Raw genomic sequence first — 17,501 nt, 5'->3', positions numbered from 1 at the left:
CAGTTCGTCCCGGAAGTCGATGCCTCCGACACTGGGGTGGGTGCCATACTCTCTCAGGTCTCCCCAACAGATCACTGCCTCGATCCCTGCGCCTTTTTCTCCCGTCGTCTCACCCCTGCTGAACAAAATTACGATGTGGGAGACCGTGAATTGCTGGCCATAAAGATGGCATTGGAGGAGTGGCGTCACTGGTTGGAGGGAGCAGAACACCCCATAATCATGTGGACCGACCACAAGAACCTGGCATATCTTAAGAAGGCTGAGAGATTGAACCCTCGTCAATCCCGCTGGTCACTGTTTTTCTCCCGCTTCAACTTTATCATTTCTTTTAGACCCGGTTCAAAGAACATCAAGCCAGATGCCCTCTCTCGCCAGTACGCTTCGCATAGAGAAGTGGAACCCACCACCATACTACCCGCCTCCTGTGTAGTCGGCTCTATCACTTGGGACATAACCAACAAAGTACAGGAGGCTCAACGTCTGGAACCAGATCCAGGTACCGGTCCGCCACACAAGATTTATGTTCCTTCCAGTACCCGTGGATCCCTGATACATTGGGCACACATGGCAAGATTTTCCATCCATCCTGGCCTCGGCAGAACCATAACCCTCATCCGAAGGACCTTTTGGTGGCCGTCCATGTATAAGGATGTCAAGGAATATATCAGCGCCTGCCAGGTATGTGCCAGAAATAAAAGCAATAAACAGTCTCCTCAAGGCCTTCTCCAGCCGGTGCTGGTTCCTCTTTGTCTCTGGTCCCATGTCGCCCTGGATTTTGTAACTGGCCTTCCCACCTCCAGGGGTTTCACCGCCATACTCGCCATTGTCGATCGGTTCTCTAAGGCCTGATATCTACGGTACCGTCTGCCTTAATCATCCTTAAAGGAGACCTGGCATTTTTCAGTTTTGTGTTACAGGCTGGCGTGTCAGTAAGCTCCAGCTGATCCTGATCTTGTTAATTAGAGAGCCAGGGGATTTAAGAAGCGGTGTGACACAACTCCAGCGCCGATCGATACTCTCACCAAGGGTAGCTTCAAGCCTAGTCTAGATTGCTGTATTCCTGCGAATATTTCCTGTAAGATCCTGTTGTTCTTGTCTCCATTTACCTCACCTTGAATCACCCACCTGTCATGAGCCGGGGTGAGTACTCTTCTCATCTTCTCACGATCTCTGAGTGCTTGGTTTCAGGAGAGGGAGCAACAGCTGTTTCTAATCAGCTGATAAGCGGGCCGGTTTATAAGGAGGAAGGTGGACATGACTCGACACCAGATGATTGCCACTGACTGGTAGTTTCTAGTCCTCGCTTGTCTCTAGCTCTAGTTTCTCTAGTGTGTTTTTCTCTCGTGACTTGGATTGATACTTTTTATGGATTTACTCACCTCAGGTCTGGATTGCCATCAGGATTTTTCCCTACGCTGTTTTGGATTATTCTCTGGTTCGTCTCCTTGTTCACCCTCTTCCCAGTGCTGCCCCGATCTCCTCCACCTCTCGCTCTCTCTCCAGAACCACCTTGGTCCGGATCCAATTTCACCATTCACCTCAACCGCTCTACATTCATTCCCTGGACTTACCCCGGCTCACCCCTCCCACACACGTCTCGTCTCTCTAAGCCGTAAGTCCCTCCGTCCGCAATTGCCCTACCATACTACTACTTCCATACTCACCCCTGTTCCTCTCCCCTCTAGACGCTGCTTCCCGTTTCTGCACCCGCTGGTTTTCCAGTGCGCTCTTAGTTCATCGTTTTGTCAATAAATATTATTATTTTTTCAAACTACCCGACTCTGATTCTGCATGTCCTGGGTTAGACTCTTCCCCCACAACATGACACCACCTATGCCTGGAGTTGTACTCGAGGTTGCGTCTTTCAGGATCCTCTGGCCTCCGCTCTCCACCGCCCGCCTGTCTTCCAACATCTTGGACACCTAGTACCGTCTCCTGCTCGTCTCCACCTCATCCATCGGTTCAGCCACCTCTTCACTACTAGACCTGACCCAGTTCACCATCACTGACCCCTGGTCTCTGACCGTAAGAACTATTTCCCAAAAAAATATAATTTCTCTTGGTTCTCTGGTTCTGGCATATTCTCACGTTTGTTTATCTCTCGTTGTAGATACCAAATCCTTCCTGTTCCCGTTTTTTGGAGCAGCGCCTTTAGTTCTCACTTATCCTCATTTAAATAAACAGTTATATTATTTTACATACCTTAGTTATCTGCGTGTGGTTCTTCATGTCCTGGGTAAAACAGCTTACCCACAACATGACAAAAATGAAGTGCAAGAAGGGCGGCATGAAGCGAGTGCAGGGCAAAACCAGTGGTGCATGTGCAGCAAATGCGTCTCCATGGTATCCGAGAGGGAGAGTGTTTGTTGTCAAGAGCTCACTTTTTTGTCAACAGAAGTTAACAGTAAGCTATCGTGTGATCAAACTTATTCAATTATGAATGATTTTGGAGAATTTTAGCATCCAGGGCTGTCGAGTGCTTTATAGATAAAATGGCCTATATGGTAAATGGCCTGTATTTGATATAGCGCCTTCTAGAGTCCTGGAACCCCCCAAGGCGCTTTACAACACAATCAGTCATTCACCCATTCACACACACATTCACACACTGGTGGGGATGAGCTACGATGTAGCCACAGCTGCCCTGGGGCGCACTGACAGAGGCGAGGCTGCCGAGCACTGGCGCCACCGGTCCCTCCGACCACCACCAGCAGGCAACGTGGGTTAAGTGTCTTGCCCAAGGACACAACGACAGCGACAGACTGAGCGGGGCTCGAACCCGCAACCTTCCGATTACGGGGTGAGCACTTAACTCCTGTGCCACCGTCGCCCCAAGAAATGATTAGGATAGTCAGTGAAACGGCTTTAATCATTGTTGCAGATATTATATATGTGAAGAACACTGTATTGCTACACTTAATGCTTGTTTTACTGACGGGAGAGGTGAACGTTCAGCTTCATCCGTGACGAGTGGCGGGTCAGATGGTTCGCCGAATGTGACAGAAGCGCCAGCTTCAGGAGCAGGTTGTCGGCTCAGGAGAGCATCCAGCGTCTCTTGTCTCTCCGAGGGCGTTTAGGCTCCTTGTGTGGGAAAATGGTCGGTAAAGCATTTACTTTCCACCTTCTCTTATACCCAGCTGCTCTGGTGAGCTCTTTAAGTCGTTGTGGTCGACTATTAGCCTCAGACGCATCAGGAGAAACAAGTTGGGAACACAGCCGCGGATCTTTGAGAAGTTGTGTCTGTCCACAGGTATCTTCCCACTGCTTTCTCCTCATCTTGCCAGTATGAAAGCTGTGAAAACTCACATCACTCCACTTGTTGCCCTTTGACTGGACATTACATCCAAAAGCAGCACAATGCGGCATTTTACTTAATTATTAATACAGTGAGTGCATAAACAAACACTAGCGTCAATAGCTATTGTGATAGAAATGCATTGGAAATGTTGTTTTGGGATTAAGTCCATTTTCATTGCCAAGAGGAATTTTCCTGTTAATTGAAAGTAATCTGATCTCTCTTCAGTACATTCTGGAGTTTACGCAAACAGCTGAACAGTGGTAGTAACACCAGAAAGAACGTTTTGGAAAAGATCTGCTGTGAGGAATGAAAATGTTTGAGCAAACTTTGTTTGATGACCGTAAACCAATGACAGCCATTATCCACGGTGCGTAGGCGGCACATGAGATAAGAAAGAATATTGTGGGATGTTTTTTCCGTTAAACAAATTTTCACTTGAATTGATAGTCTTGTGCTAAGGAAGGAGAAAAATGTGACCAAATGAAAGACAAAAGTTGTCTTGGTAACTTACAAGTATAAATATAAAAGGAGTTCTTAAAAGTGCTGTTTGGGATCCTGTATTACCCCAGCCTAGAGCGTACTCATATGATTCCTGAGAGCAAACTCTGCTCATAGTCATGAGTTAGCATGTTTTCCTGACTTGCAGCAAGTTCCCAACAACAAGGTCTATGTGATCAGAGCTATAAATTTGAGACAAAGATCAATGGGATTTAGGCTCTACAGGATATATGTGTTCTTTATGTAAAGTGGTGTCTTTAGGTTTGACTAAAAGGACTCCTTTGTTTTCTCAGCTGGGTTTTAATCCCAAAGAGACAAATCAATTGCAGTATCTCTTACAGTGATGGTGTTTTAATCTGGATATGTTGCCCCAGTGAAACGGAAAAGCCTGGGAAGCACATGTCAGACATGCTCCTTTGAGAAAAAGCTTGAAATGAGACACCGGCCTTGAGGGCATGGTACGACTGAAAGGCAAATGTCTTTCACAGCAGACATGTCCAAACCATGAGCCGCTCCCGGACCTGCTGTCCCCGGGGAGCAGTGGATGGAGACCACACTGACGGCAACGAGGCGTTGAGTTTCACAAAGGAGACTGATGTTACATATCAAACAAACCAAAGAGATTGCTAATCTAATTGTCTCACACTCTCTCTTGCAGCCAAATATATCAAAATCAGATTCCCTCTCACTCTCCCAAAGTAAAACATTATACAATCAAATTTCCCTCAATCTCTTTTGTGACTTATGATCTGGTAAGGCCTGGCTGAGTCTTTCCAAATTGTTAAAGAGATCTTTATTTGTCATTTGAAATCAAATCCACTGTCAGTTTGGTTTTCAAAGCATTTGGTCAGCTCATCACATGGTGTGCCTTGTGCCTCGTTAATGACAATAGATATGCTCCGAACTGTTCTTGTGGAAAGGCAGGGTCAACCAGAATTTTCAGTCGTATGCGTATTTACATACTGTGGCACACTAGCTTGCTCAACAGTTGTTTATTTATGCTAAAGGTGCGTGTGATCCTTTGACAGTGACAAGATTGCTACGGGGCATTCAAAGCTCTAAGAGGGCATGTGAATTTGCCTGAGAAATAGGAAAACAGTGTAAAGTGTGTCACCAGTCTTGTAAATAAACAAATGCTAATGCACTCAATGTGTGCCGTTGTCTCATTTGCCTTTTCTGTTACTAAGATGGTTATCCATTCTGCAGTAGACAGCTGGATTGGTTATTTGGTGGATTTGTTCAGCCTTTCCTTTTACTTTAATAAATCATCTGTAACCTCACTTGTATTTGTAGTCTAAATAAGCAAACCCACAACATCCACTCAGATGCAAACATTTGTCAATCTCACTTTCTTGTCAAGGGTCACAGCTTGAATGCTGTTTTTGGTTAATTTAGTAATGTGTTAGTGCCTACAGCTGTCAGATGGTAATGGTTTCGAGTGTGTGTGGATGTTTCTCCATCAGCAAAATATCAACCACACGATGGATATTTGTGAGAGGTCACCATGGAAATTATTCCAAATTTCTTTTCATTCAGGCAGGTAAAAACAAACCCTTTTATACACAAATGAAATGGTAAATGTAAGGATTTACTCTTGAAACAGAAGGGGTTTCACCTGAAGAGAGCGGAAAGGAGTCACAGAAGCCACATGGAAAGAACAATGCATCTGTTCCACTTTGGTGAGAAAGAAGCTGTATGCTGAACAGGCAAATAAAGCTGACAATCATCAGCATAAAGATAGAAGCTAATGTGGTTTTTGAAAAACAATCCTAGTGGAAGATGATTGAGAGAACAGCAGGGGCTTCAAAACCGCCCCCCCTGGGGAACCCCCCTCCCCAAGCTCTACATCAAGTTAGGACCAAGGGAAACAGAAAAAGTCCTTTCCGAGAGGTAGGACCTCAGAACTAGAGCCCCACCCAATGCTCTAGCGACCCAACAAGATCTGATGTCAGTAGTGTCAAATGCAAATCCAGTCCAGCAGCAGCAGAACCACAGCCTCACCAGAATCAGATGCTAAAAAATGTCATTTAAAATCTTTAAAAGTACAATTTCAGTGCTGTGTGCAGCCCAGAAACCCAGTGAAATGTTTTAAAACACGCCCAGTGTAACTCCATGCAGGAAGTGGAACACTCCATCTGGCTCCTGGAAGCAGGGAGCGTGATAATGAAGAAACCAGAAACCAGACGTTCTGAAGCTCTATTGAGTTTACCAGATTTTGTTAGGATGTATTAGTTAAACTTTTTTTGTGGTAGTTATACTTTGTTAACTTAGTTTCCTAGGTTTATTTACTATTTGTCTTAGTGTTTCCCTTGTCTCTCCCCTCCTCGTTGTCTGTAGGCTAGCCTTTGTGTATAAATTCCCCTGTGTGTCTCAGTTTTTGGAGAGTCTTGCTTGTTACTTTTAGTTAAGTTTATTTTTGTGGCCATTTTTTCCTTTGGGCCCGGTTTTGTTTGATTTTGGTTAATTAATTATGAAATAAATGGAGAAGATATTCTTTTTAAACCATTGTCCTGGAGTTTAACTGCTCGGTCCCTGACAATTGGCAGGAGGTGTGGGGTGTGGCCTCGGAGGTGGTGGTCCCGTGTGCGAGTGTGGTGGTGCTGGGTTCTCACGTTGGTATGAATGTTCACTGCCAGGGGTGAATCTTTTATATTTTCTTATTTTTTGCTGGTTGGGGCTTTTCTGCCCCGAGTCACCTGCCTCCATCACTAGCCTCAGTCCTGCTTGTCAACATATTTTTGTTTGGCTTAAATCCATTGGTTCAGTTCCTGTTGTCATTAATTTTAGCATTTTTATGACATTTTACATGGCCCGTTCTTAACATGTCTTTTAAGCAGTTATTTTCAATAAAATAAAATACATGAATTGTAACTTCTGAAACCACGTCTCTGTCTGAATGAAGTGGAATGAATTTACATGCTTTGATTCCTTGGGTGAAATTCCCAAGGTGGCGTTGTTAACGAAATTGCACTCGAGCAGATACATTTGCCATCCTTGGCGTCAACAGGTCATAGACCACTCCCGTATTGCCACACAAACATGTGAATGTTTTAGACCACATATGTCAGAGTCAAGGCCCGCGGGCCAGATGCGGCCCGCAGAGCATTTTTATGTGGCCCGCGAGATGAATATCAAAACTATATTAAAACTGGCCCGCTGGCCGATTTTACCGCAAAGACTTCAACTCCCATGATGCTTTGCGGCATCTGTGCGGAGCAGAAGCGCCCCCTCCTTTGTGTGTTTTTTCAGCGCCTGCTGCCGGTCTCTGCAGCTCCGCTGTCTCGGACAAACTACACTCCTCTCACTCAGCGCCGAGTTCACTCAGCTGTTTTCTGACGTTGAAGCCCAGAAACGGAGGTTCTAGCCGCTCAGTAATGTGTTCACGACTGAAAGAGAAAGTGTTCCAACTAACGTCCAGACAGAGCTGATATATCTCCAGCGAGCAGCGACACGCTCAAACCAGCACGACTCTGTGGTTGCAGTCGTGTTTCCTCCCCGACACACAACAACGTGGTCAAGCTGCTCAGACATGTTCATCAGCACAAACCTATGTGAGCACCTGTTGTTATCTAATGTTGTCGTTATTATGATGAAGATGAACAAAACAACAGGAGTCTCCTCCTCAGCTCAGATCAACCCCATGATGCAGGTATCTGGCTGGAACAGGTGAGCATCACAGTAAACCAGTGGAGCAAACTGAGCTTTAAATATGTTGGTTTGATGCTCTTTTTCTGCTCCAAAACATGAAAGTTAACAGGTGAGATGTTGCATTTTCATTTAAGATAAAATGATATTTTTATTTTGTTGTTGGCCCGTGAGAAAAGATTTAACCTACAGTAAACAGGAAGTGGAAAGGCTGCAGATAGATGAATAGAATAGAAAATCCCTTTATTGTTCCTCAGTGGGGAAAGCTGGACGTCACAGCAGCGATGACACGTATTACAGGAGAAAAAAGGAGAATAAAAAATAAGAAAAATGAATAAACAAGAAAACATAAATCCTGAATAGATTTATAAAATGCTGATTATACCACAAGTAATGAATACCACTGATGCCTTTTATTTAAAACTGACTTGCTCGTGTGTAATTTGGTTATTCCACATTCAGTGTTAATGCAGAAATAAGTTCGTTTCCAAATTTAAAGGTTCAAAATTGCATACATGTTGATAAAGAAAATGTGCAAATTTGCCGTCACTTTTTCAAAAAATATTAAGTTTGGCCCTCGACTCCGTCCCAGAGTTTCATTTCAGCCCCGTGTGAGTTTGAGTTCGACACCCCTGTTTTAGACCCTTCAGCTGTGTTTAGCGACAGCCTCAAAAAGCATAAAGCTTTAACAAAATGAGGAAATGAAAGTGTGAGACCAGGAAGCATCATGAATAAATAGTGACTAGTTGTGCAGCTGCTGAAGGGGAAGAAAACATCTGAAAGATGATCTGATTTAAACAAAAACTTGAAACAACATTAGAATTAATGATTGAGGATGGAATATGAACAACTAAAAGAGATGTGCTTTTATGGACAGAACTCATAAATTCTGGAGGTTCCCGTCTCCGTTTTTTGTCCTCTTAGCTCTCTTTTAGCTCTTGGCTCTTCACACTGGCCTGGAAATATAGAAGGGACTAAGGCTAGAGCCACTCCTCCATTATGCCGAGGTGTTTGGGGCATGTTGTTTTGGGAGGAGACCCTGGGCCAGTCCCAGAAAGAGATGGAAGGATCACGTGTATAAACTAGGTTTTTGGGCTTACATTTCTGCAATGTTTGTTGTAAATTGGATCCCGGTTGCAGGCAACTGAAAATAGAAAAAGGTTTAAGTGACTGAAAAGTTCTGTCTTAGGAACAGAAAGAGGAATGACACAGACTTGGAACAGAGGATAAGCTGCAGTCTGACATCAGAACAGAAACAAGGCAACAGATCTGAGCTCTAAACTATGCTGAACATTAAAAAGCTGGAGCAGTGATGCTGGAAAACACTCCACAGAAACATTCAACTCTAAATTATTCACTTGTTTCCGGGAATATGTCCATAATTATAGTTTAATCTTTTATGGCTTTTGTTTTTAGTGAAATTATGATTTCATATCTCCAGGCTGTATTTTTATCATTGGTAATCTTTTACAGCCTATAAATGTTTGTTCTCATGCTAGAAATTAATTTATAAAATTTGTCTGACTTGTTCTCCAACTTCTGCAACATCTCCCTCTCCCTCCTTCGGCTGCACTTTCCTCTCTTCTTCTCCCTTCGTCTCTGTTCTGCATCTCCTCTGCCACTCTCTGGCCGCCTGTCTGTACTGTATCTTCAGCATCCTGCTGATGCTGATCTACAGCAGCAAGAAATCAGGAGGACAACAATCCCGTACAGGCTAATCACACACTTCACCAGCCCATCCTGACCTCCGACAGCTCTGTCCAAACGGCCCTTCTCCCCAGAGACCACCCGGATACATCTGACACTGCAGAAGAAGAAATGTTTCTCTTCAATATCATGCCAGTAAAGCTTTGATTCCACTCAGTTTGGTTGTTTAAAAAGATTAAATAAAATGACCAAATGTTTTAAAGAGACATTGTGTAGTTTTTACCAGTAATCTCTGGAGACATCCATCAAAATGCAGTTTAAAGAAATTTTAAAGATGTCCAGTAGATGAAAACATTTGGCGGCTTTGTAACATAACCATAAAAATTGGATGTTAAACACATGGGAGCGGGTCTAAGGCGGTGTCCAAATTCAGGGGTTGCATGCTCATGGGCACCCGTCCTCACTGGTCTCAGGAGAGCGTGTTCTTCTGTGGCCGGTTAGACCGGATGTTGTGGATTTGGACAGTGCAGCCTTAAATATTAGTCCTCCTACTTCGGCGGATGTCCTACTGTCACCCAACAACCACAGCACTCAGAAGCTGCAGAAATGATGCACATGTTTTAAACTTTTTCCTTGTTTTGTTATTGCTTGAAGAGCTACAGCAGATGTACCGCCGGCATATTTTGTATGTCAGGCTAAGACGCAATGGTTTGCTGGTATAGTATCATTTGCTTTTTTTTTAAAGTCTAAAAGCTCTTACCATTTCCATGTGAACTTAAGCTAGCTTCATGACATGAGTAATTTGGGTTACGTAAAAACATAAAAATGCTACTGTATCCCAAATCCATCTGCATAATATCCTGCAGTGCATCTTGGGATTTAAAGAGGTGAGGAGACTACACCGCACCTGTTCTCTAAATCAGGGAAAAGAAGAATGGATTTCAAAACCACATTCTGAGCACTCTTTGAATTTGGACAGTCTTTGTTTTGGCGCTGTGACGTCACTGGTCTTAAAGTCCGACCTCATGAGCATGCAACCCCTGAATTTGGACACAGCCCATGGCTCAATCCCAGCACTCGCACTGCGTCCTGCGGTCTTCAGCAAAGTGCACTTGGATTAAGAGCGAAGCAAGGCTTCGAGTGTGGTACTCAAGTGTGCAGATGATTGCCAAATTGAAACAGGGAGCATTGTGTCATCGACCGCAAAGCATGCCGGGATGCTGGTTGCTGTGATACACATTTCAAAAACCTTTATTAACAACTTCCAAACAAACAAACAAACAATTATTTTAAATACTTTTAAATTAATTGCTGCTTTGTCTAAAACATTTCAGAGCATCAACTAATCATCCTGAACTACTTTCATTAGAAAATACACGTTTTCAGAAAAAGCACCTGAGCCTTTCCTTCAATGGATTGTGGGTAGTTCACTTCACCCAAGTCCACATCGATGCAGACTTGGGTGAAGTGCAGATCAAGAGTGCAAAAGGGGCGTGATCAACTTCCGCACCTGAGAATCGGGACACCCTTCACACTCGCAACCCTGGATGGGATTGTGCACTTGAAGGGCTCAGGTGTGGACGTGCGAGGATTGGGATTGGGCCCACATCTCTGAGCGACGCCATATTAGACACCATGTTTCCTTCTACGTGAGCCTGTGAGGACAAAATGCATTTAGTGATTCGTAACAAATGATTAGAAAACTTTTATCCTTCATAAACTTTGTTGTTTTAGACATTTACCTCTTCACTCGTTGCCAGTGATGAAAGGGAGTCTGATGTGCTTGTTTTGCTGGAGGTTGTGCTCCCGGGGATTTTTGACCCAACTGGCCATCCGGTAAGGTAAGGTCTTACTCTAACACAAAAATGCCACTTTCTTAGGTATGTACTGCCTCCTATGGCCAAGGAAATTACACATTGTAATTTATGAATTTAATTATTTGACTACTAAAAAGATATACAAAGGCTGCTTTAAAGAGCAACCTTAAAAATACAACCCACCTCTCTGCTTTTGTTTCTTTGTTGCTTTAAGAAACAGTCAGCTACAGAGAAACATTAATATTCATCTCCCAGCTAATTTTGGGTCAGACTGAGTGTCTGAAACGGTCTGCTACTCAGCATAACACCACTAGAGCCAAAAGGCACTGGAGATGTGCTAGGATCGATGGAGCAGGGGTTTCTCCACAAATCCTTAATGAGAGACCCTCCCATCCCCCAACCCTTTAAACATTTTCCTCACCAGAACCAGAACAAACTTTACCATCAGGTCATCTCAGCATCTGGCTGAAGTCCATCCTGACTAGACGTGACCTACACACAGGGATCCATGCAGTTGTGATCTCTCGCTTGGATTATGCAAATTCCCTTTTTTATGGATCCACATCTTCCTTGGTTGCACGCCTACAGTATAGTAGCTACTGTACAACCTTTATTACTCCTGTGTGTTGATTTTTATGCTCTTTTACTGTGCAGCACTTTGGTTGGCTTCAGCCGTGTAGAAATGTGCTTTATAAATAAAATGGAATTCTCACATGGTTCCAAATTTCCTGTAAGCTTCATCAAGATCTGCCATTCTGCTCTAGTTGAGCAGTGCTTCACACAGTTGGGGTTGAGACGTTGCCGCGGGTGCTACACGGGGGGTCTGGAGATGATTTCCAGACATAGAAATACAACAGAAAATTCCTTCCCTGATTTCTAGCATAATTGTTACAAAAGCTTTACTGAAATGTCATAAATAAGATAAACAAATAAGAGAACATGACCTGAAGCAGTTACATACTGAATTATTATCAAATAAATATCAGGGGTCACATGTCTTGACACTTGCTAATGTGTGGGTCTGACGCTGAAAACCTTGGGAACCACGGTAACAGAGCATGCACGCTAGCGCCAGGCTTTGAGGCCAATTTGCCACAACTGATTGTGTCTGTTGCAGATCTAAAGGAGATTTGTCTTCTTCTTGTCCTTCTAGGTTTTGCATGTTTGCGCTTAGAAATCAAACATTGTGTATTTAAATAAACCTGGCAAAGATCCATTCAATAAGTCCTGTTAAATTACTCTAACCAGCCCAGTTAGGTAAATAAACGGAGTCAGGTCGCCCAGATCATCCTGGCTCAACCCATGTTTATTATGCTGGAACAACAATAGTTTTCTTCGAAAAGTAACTGACGACATTTCAAGGAAAATTATAGAATGACTTTCATGTTTTCATTTAAACATTATAGAAGCTGTTTTACATCGAAATGATGAGAATAGTTTCAGTAGTCATCCCAAGTTTACTGTGATTATTCACATCATGAAAACAGTTCATAAGTCAGCCTCAGGTATTTATCACTTTCTGTTTTATGAAATATTTCTTTCTTTGAGCCTCATGGAGAAGAATTACAGGTTTTCCTGGTCTTTATCTGCAGGCGAGTTATGCCAAAGCTTTGGTTATTTTATTGCTGCCTGCTCACCAGAACACTTTGCATGCACGTCTCACGTCAGGCAGAGTTCAGTCAATGCACCGTTTGTTACCACCGCGGCAGCAGCTTCACCCCGCTGACAAGGAACTTCATTTTTCTGCACAACAAAGCCTCCTGTGTTGTCGTTCGGGGCAGCTGCTGCTTTGCAAATCAAAATTAAACCAAAAATGTTATCCTGAAGAATTTAAAAATAATGTTGGGTTTTATGGACATTTACAAGTTTTAAATGTGATCGTCAAAACTGCACAATCTTAATTTAGCTTATTCTAAATGTTGCTAAAAGAAAAATCTGTCATATGTATCACAATTGATCATAAAATACTGAATTACTCCAACTAAACACACCAACTTCATGTTCTGAACAGGACAGAAACAGGTCGTTTTTTACTTTCATTGAGTAAATAAAAGCCAGATGTGAGCGCTCTTTGTGTTTTTTACAGTGTGAATGGTTATAACCAATGACCAACCTGTTCCTCAACTCTCTGGTTTATTTTAGATCCTGTTGTGTAAACCTAAGCTTTAGTTCTGCGTACTCTCTGGATTACCAGCTTGTGCACCTCCTCAGGTACAGTTTGTACTTGTCTGTGGAGCCAAAGCATTTTCCCTTTATGTTGCACCTGTTGTTTGGATATTTAGTGCTCGGATCAAAATCTCGATGAGCAGCCTGTGCAAACAGGGTAAACTCATTCAAACAAACAAAAAAGAGCAGGTAAAATGAACCAAATTGATTTGACGTGAATATCTTCTCATTTGAACTTTTTTTAAATTCCATGAGTGATTTCAGAATATTTGCTTTTCCGTGACAGGCAATGATTAAATATTTTCAGGTCGTTGAAACTAAGCCGATATCAGCAAACACCATGGTGTTAGATCCCAGCTCTGGAGCGACGGGCTGAGTGATGGATTACAGGTCTGGGCTGTGGACAGCTGCAGCTCCCCCATCGCAGCATGCAGCGTTGGCACCAGGGTGAGCATATTAAGCTACAGAGGTTGGCTGATGCCTTCATCAGCCCCACGTCACCTCTATCCACTGAACCCCATCCTGAAAGCAACAGGGTTCAGTTGGAAACTACTGCCATCTAGTGAAAATGCATGACAATGACAGCATTAAAGAAAAGACATTTTTGCTGGAGCAAAAACTGCTCTAAGTTAAACCTCGTTTACAAGATTTTGTATAATTTTATTGTTATTATTTTGCTATATTTTAATAATATGACCTGTTACCATGGCCTGGATCTGTCTGAGGTCTAATGAATGCTCTGTGGTGAAGGTATTTTTACTGGCTGTTACGTCAAACATGGGATAACCGATTTGATTTGAATGCAACGGCTGCAGGTTCTGCTAACATAATTTGGACTTTTGTGCTTGTATTCATGTCATGAGGGGGAGTTGTTGGGAGCCAAATGCAAGAGAGCAGGAACTGGTTTAACCGAATAAAGGCAGGTAGGATGACATGAGGAGGATATGACACAGACCAGCACAAACAGAGGGTTTGAGGATAGTCGGGGAAACAGGTGGGTGGGGTAACGAGGGGCAGGTGAGCCCAATCAACACTTAACAAGAGGAGAGGAGACACAGGCGGCTGCAGAAGCAGATCCTGGCAGAAAATGGGTGGAATACTAAGTTAATTTGTTTTTCAAATAAAAACGTTAAAGGCTTGAGCTTATTAAATTAATTAGTTGTATGTGATAGTTTAAACACAGTTCGGTGTCCTCTTACCGGTCTGGAGATACAATCCCTCCATCATGCCCTGGGCTGACGAAGCCTCCTGCTGCAGGACATGCCCAGAACACCTCCACCGAGAGGCATCCAGGGTCACTATGGGCTTGCATATGGACCCCAGGCCTGGCTCCAGGGCAAGACCGTGGTCACCCTCTGGGCTGGGAACTCTGGAACAAACTTGTGCCACTCTGTCTAGGACCAATTTTCCATGAGGAACCCCATGGGCCAAATGCCACAGACAGCACAGCTAGGATCATTAGGGCACTGAAACACCTCCACCACGCTACGGTGGCAGAAGAAATGACATTGTTTACGATTTTCACCATGAATCCAAGTTAAACAAGACTTACTGGATACATTAAAATTGCCATAATTGTTGAATGGAAATCAATTCCAGACACGTAAAACCCTTTTTAACGTTCGTCTCACAACAGGAAATGTTTTTGAGCTTTTTCTTGTAAAACTATGTAGATTTTTCTTGTGTGGATGTTACCTGCCTCAGACCGTGTGTCAGTATGATAATAACATATAAATGTTTCCTTTCTTCTCACGTTATTTATATTAGTTTCACAAATCAAAACATGAAATTCAAAATGAGCATGATTTATCTTTATTTTATTAAGTTTTCCTTTTTCTGCAGGCACGACCTCTGAGATAAAACAACCCACACGCATCTGATTGCTTTTTCATTAGTGGCAAACAAACAAGAACCTCATCATTCATTCTTGTTGCCACACTAATGTGTCTTTGGAGTGTTTAGTACAAACAAAACAACTTGTTTACTTTATAAATCATTTATTGAAATATATATCATCTGACTGTACATGATGTAGAATATGGGTAACACTGTAATAAAAGGTCATATTAAGTGTGATTATCTATGACTACAGACAGGGTACCAACACACACACACACACACACACACACACACACACACACACACACACACACACACACACACACACACACACACACCACTCACCTGTGCTGCAAACGTTCACATCAAGGGTCAAAGCAACAGCTGTTTCCATCTTTTCTGTCTCTCGTTTTTAGCTTAGCCGGATTAGTTTGTCGGCATCATCCAACAGAAAGTGGAGGAAAAGGAAAGTGCAACATCTGATTGTAGGATAAATCACAGTCAAAACGAGGAGGCACAGCGGGTGAGGATGACACGGGGAATGCAGAAGTCCAGAATGACTGAAACCTACTTATGAAGGGTTTGTGTGAAAATACAAGACAAGAAACCTTCTAATTCCGTCTTTTCGTTCGGTTTAAAACACAGAAAGGTTGCAGCCGCAAACGAAACGCTGCAGGTAAATAAAACCTTTCTGTGTTTTAAAAAGAACTAAAAGATGGAATTAGAATTTCAACACAGCAAGAACGCACCAAAGGTGTTTAAATAAACCTTCAGATTTAAACACAATATTCATTTCTTTGGCTCAAAAATTCCTAATTCAATGCCTCCTGCAGTTTTTGGTGGAAACACATCATACTCTGACAAAATCTAAATCATAAAATCCCAAAAATGTGTTTTTTAGTATTTTAACTGTAATCGACTTTTCCAAAGCCGTGACAACATGAGCAGAAACCCGTTGCAGGTACTCATAAACAATAATGGAGTACCATCTCAATATTTCTCTCTTATAAAACAACTCTGGAGCTATTTACACTACAATCACCCTAGATCTGATGAAGTCCGTGCATCAAATAAGACCCAGGCCTTTAAAAAGTTCCACGACGTGATCTTTCAGGCAGAAACGAACAACCGAGCAAAGACACACACGACATCTACTGCGTCTGCATCTACTCGTTTACAAATAACACATGTTCATATAACAACGATGTAAAAAAATAAATTTGAACTGCCACATGTACCTTACTACCGAGGACACTACATGGTCACGTACAAACACATGCACACAGTCCACATTTTGTGCTTAAAATAGAAGTATTGCTACTGATTGTGCCAGCATCAGGCGCTCATTTTGTTCCTTTTCAATACTGTTTGGACACTTGAAGCAGTCTAGATGAAATAGTGCATAGGTAGTGGTCAAATACAGGTGTCTGAATGTCTTGATGAGCTCATTGAAAGTTTCTGATCTGCATGTTAGATTTGTTGTTGTTGACAGAAGGCTCAATGGTATAAAGCGTTAGGAGTATGACTTTTGGAGCAGGCGTGTGTAGTCCTTCCTTTGTGTCACTTTTTTGTTCACGCTCATCCTCCTCTCCAACCCAAAGGAGTTCCCCGTCTGTGGAGGAGAGCTGTGTACCTTTGCGTCACCACAGACTCACTGAGACTGTGAAGTGGTTTTGTTCTGTCCCTGGAATGGCCAGTTTGAGAGGAGAACCAGTGATGTCAGAGTCTTTGGCTGGTTTCAAATGTCCTCACACCTCCTCTCCTTGCACTGTTTCTGCTCAGGCTAGTCAGTTGTCACAGAAAGCTGTCCTCCACCAGGTCGCTGCAGTCCAGGCACATCTCGTCCAGCAGTGTGATGTCCTCCAGGGTCTCCCCCTCACGCTTAGCATAGGTGGAGCTGCTCGACCCTGTCTCTATAGCGCTCTCCTCAGATGTTTGAGAGCTGTTGGTGCAGAGTAATAGACTTAGGCAGTGTTCAGTAGTGGTACTGCGTGCTGTAGCTGAAATACTGACTGGTCCATTTACCTGTGTCTGTTCCTCTTTCCGTATTCTTCATCAGACACTGGGTCCAGGTCGGGGAGGGGGATTATGTAGCCACTGTCAGAGCTCAGCCGCTGCTCATCAAAGCCACTCTCCCTGTCTTTTAGCTTGCCCTGGTTCTTGTATGGAATGTCCACGTAGTCGGCATCAGTCTCCACGCACACCCGAGTGACAGCCGGATGGTCGCTCTTCAGGAAATCATGGTTCACCTTCTCGTAATGCTGCAGGAGGCAGAATGTCAGACAGAAAATTAATGAAAATATAGGTTTTGTGGTGCAGAAAAGAAACACAAGAGAAAATAATGCATGATTGAATTCATTATCCCAAGAAGCTCATGCAATCTGCCAGCTGTCACGGTGGAAGACTCTAAGCTGGTAACATGTTAAAACTTAGCTCATTATTTGTGACACAGATTAGGGAGCTGATTAGCTGAGGACTGTGCGTTGTGCATCTGGATCACTGCTCCTTCCCCCAGCTGGTCACAGCGCTAAAAGTGGATCCTCCTAAACTGGTTCCTCCTTTACTGGCTGCCATTAAAACTGTGAACCAGG

General features: G+C 43.2%; 1 protein-coding gene across 1 annotated transcript in view; it reads right to left on the bottom strand.

Annotated features, from left to right (window-relative positions):
• Positions 1–16,491: 16,491 nt before the first annotated feature.
• Positions 16,492–17,501, bottom strand: part of pdgfra (platelet-derived growth factor receptor, alpha polypeptide) — a 15,200-nt gene continuing 14,190 nt past the window's right edge. The window contains exons 28-29 of the mRNA XM_015971683.3: positions 16,936–17,171; positions 16,492–16,852 (exon numbers count right to left, since the gene is read on the bottom strand). Coding sequence (XP_015827169.3) covers positions 16,705–16,852; positions 16,936–17,171 — 384 coding nt within the window. The 3' untranslated portion in view covers positions 16,492–16,704. The remainder of the gene's footprint in view (positions 16,853–16,935; positions 17,172–17,501) is intronic.

This window comes from Nothobranchius furzeri, chromosome 8 (genome assembly GCF_043380555.1).
Source record: "Nothobranchius furzeri strain GRZ-AD chromosome 8, NfurGRZ-RIMD1, whole genome shotgun sequence".
NCBI lineage: Eukaryota > Metazoa > Chordata > Actinopteri > Cyprinodontiformes > Nothobranchiidae > Nothobranchius > Nothobranchius furzeri.
This window is presented reverse-complemented; position numbering and strand designations above follow the sequence as displayed.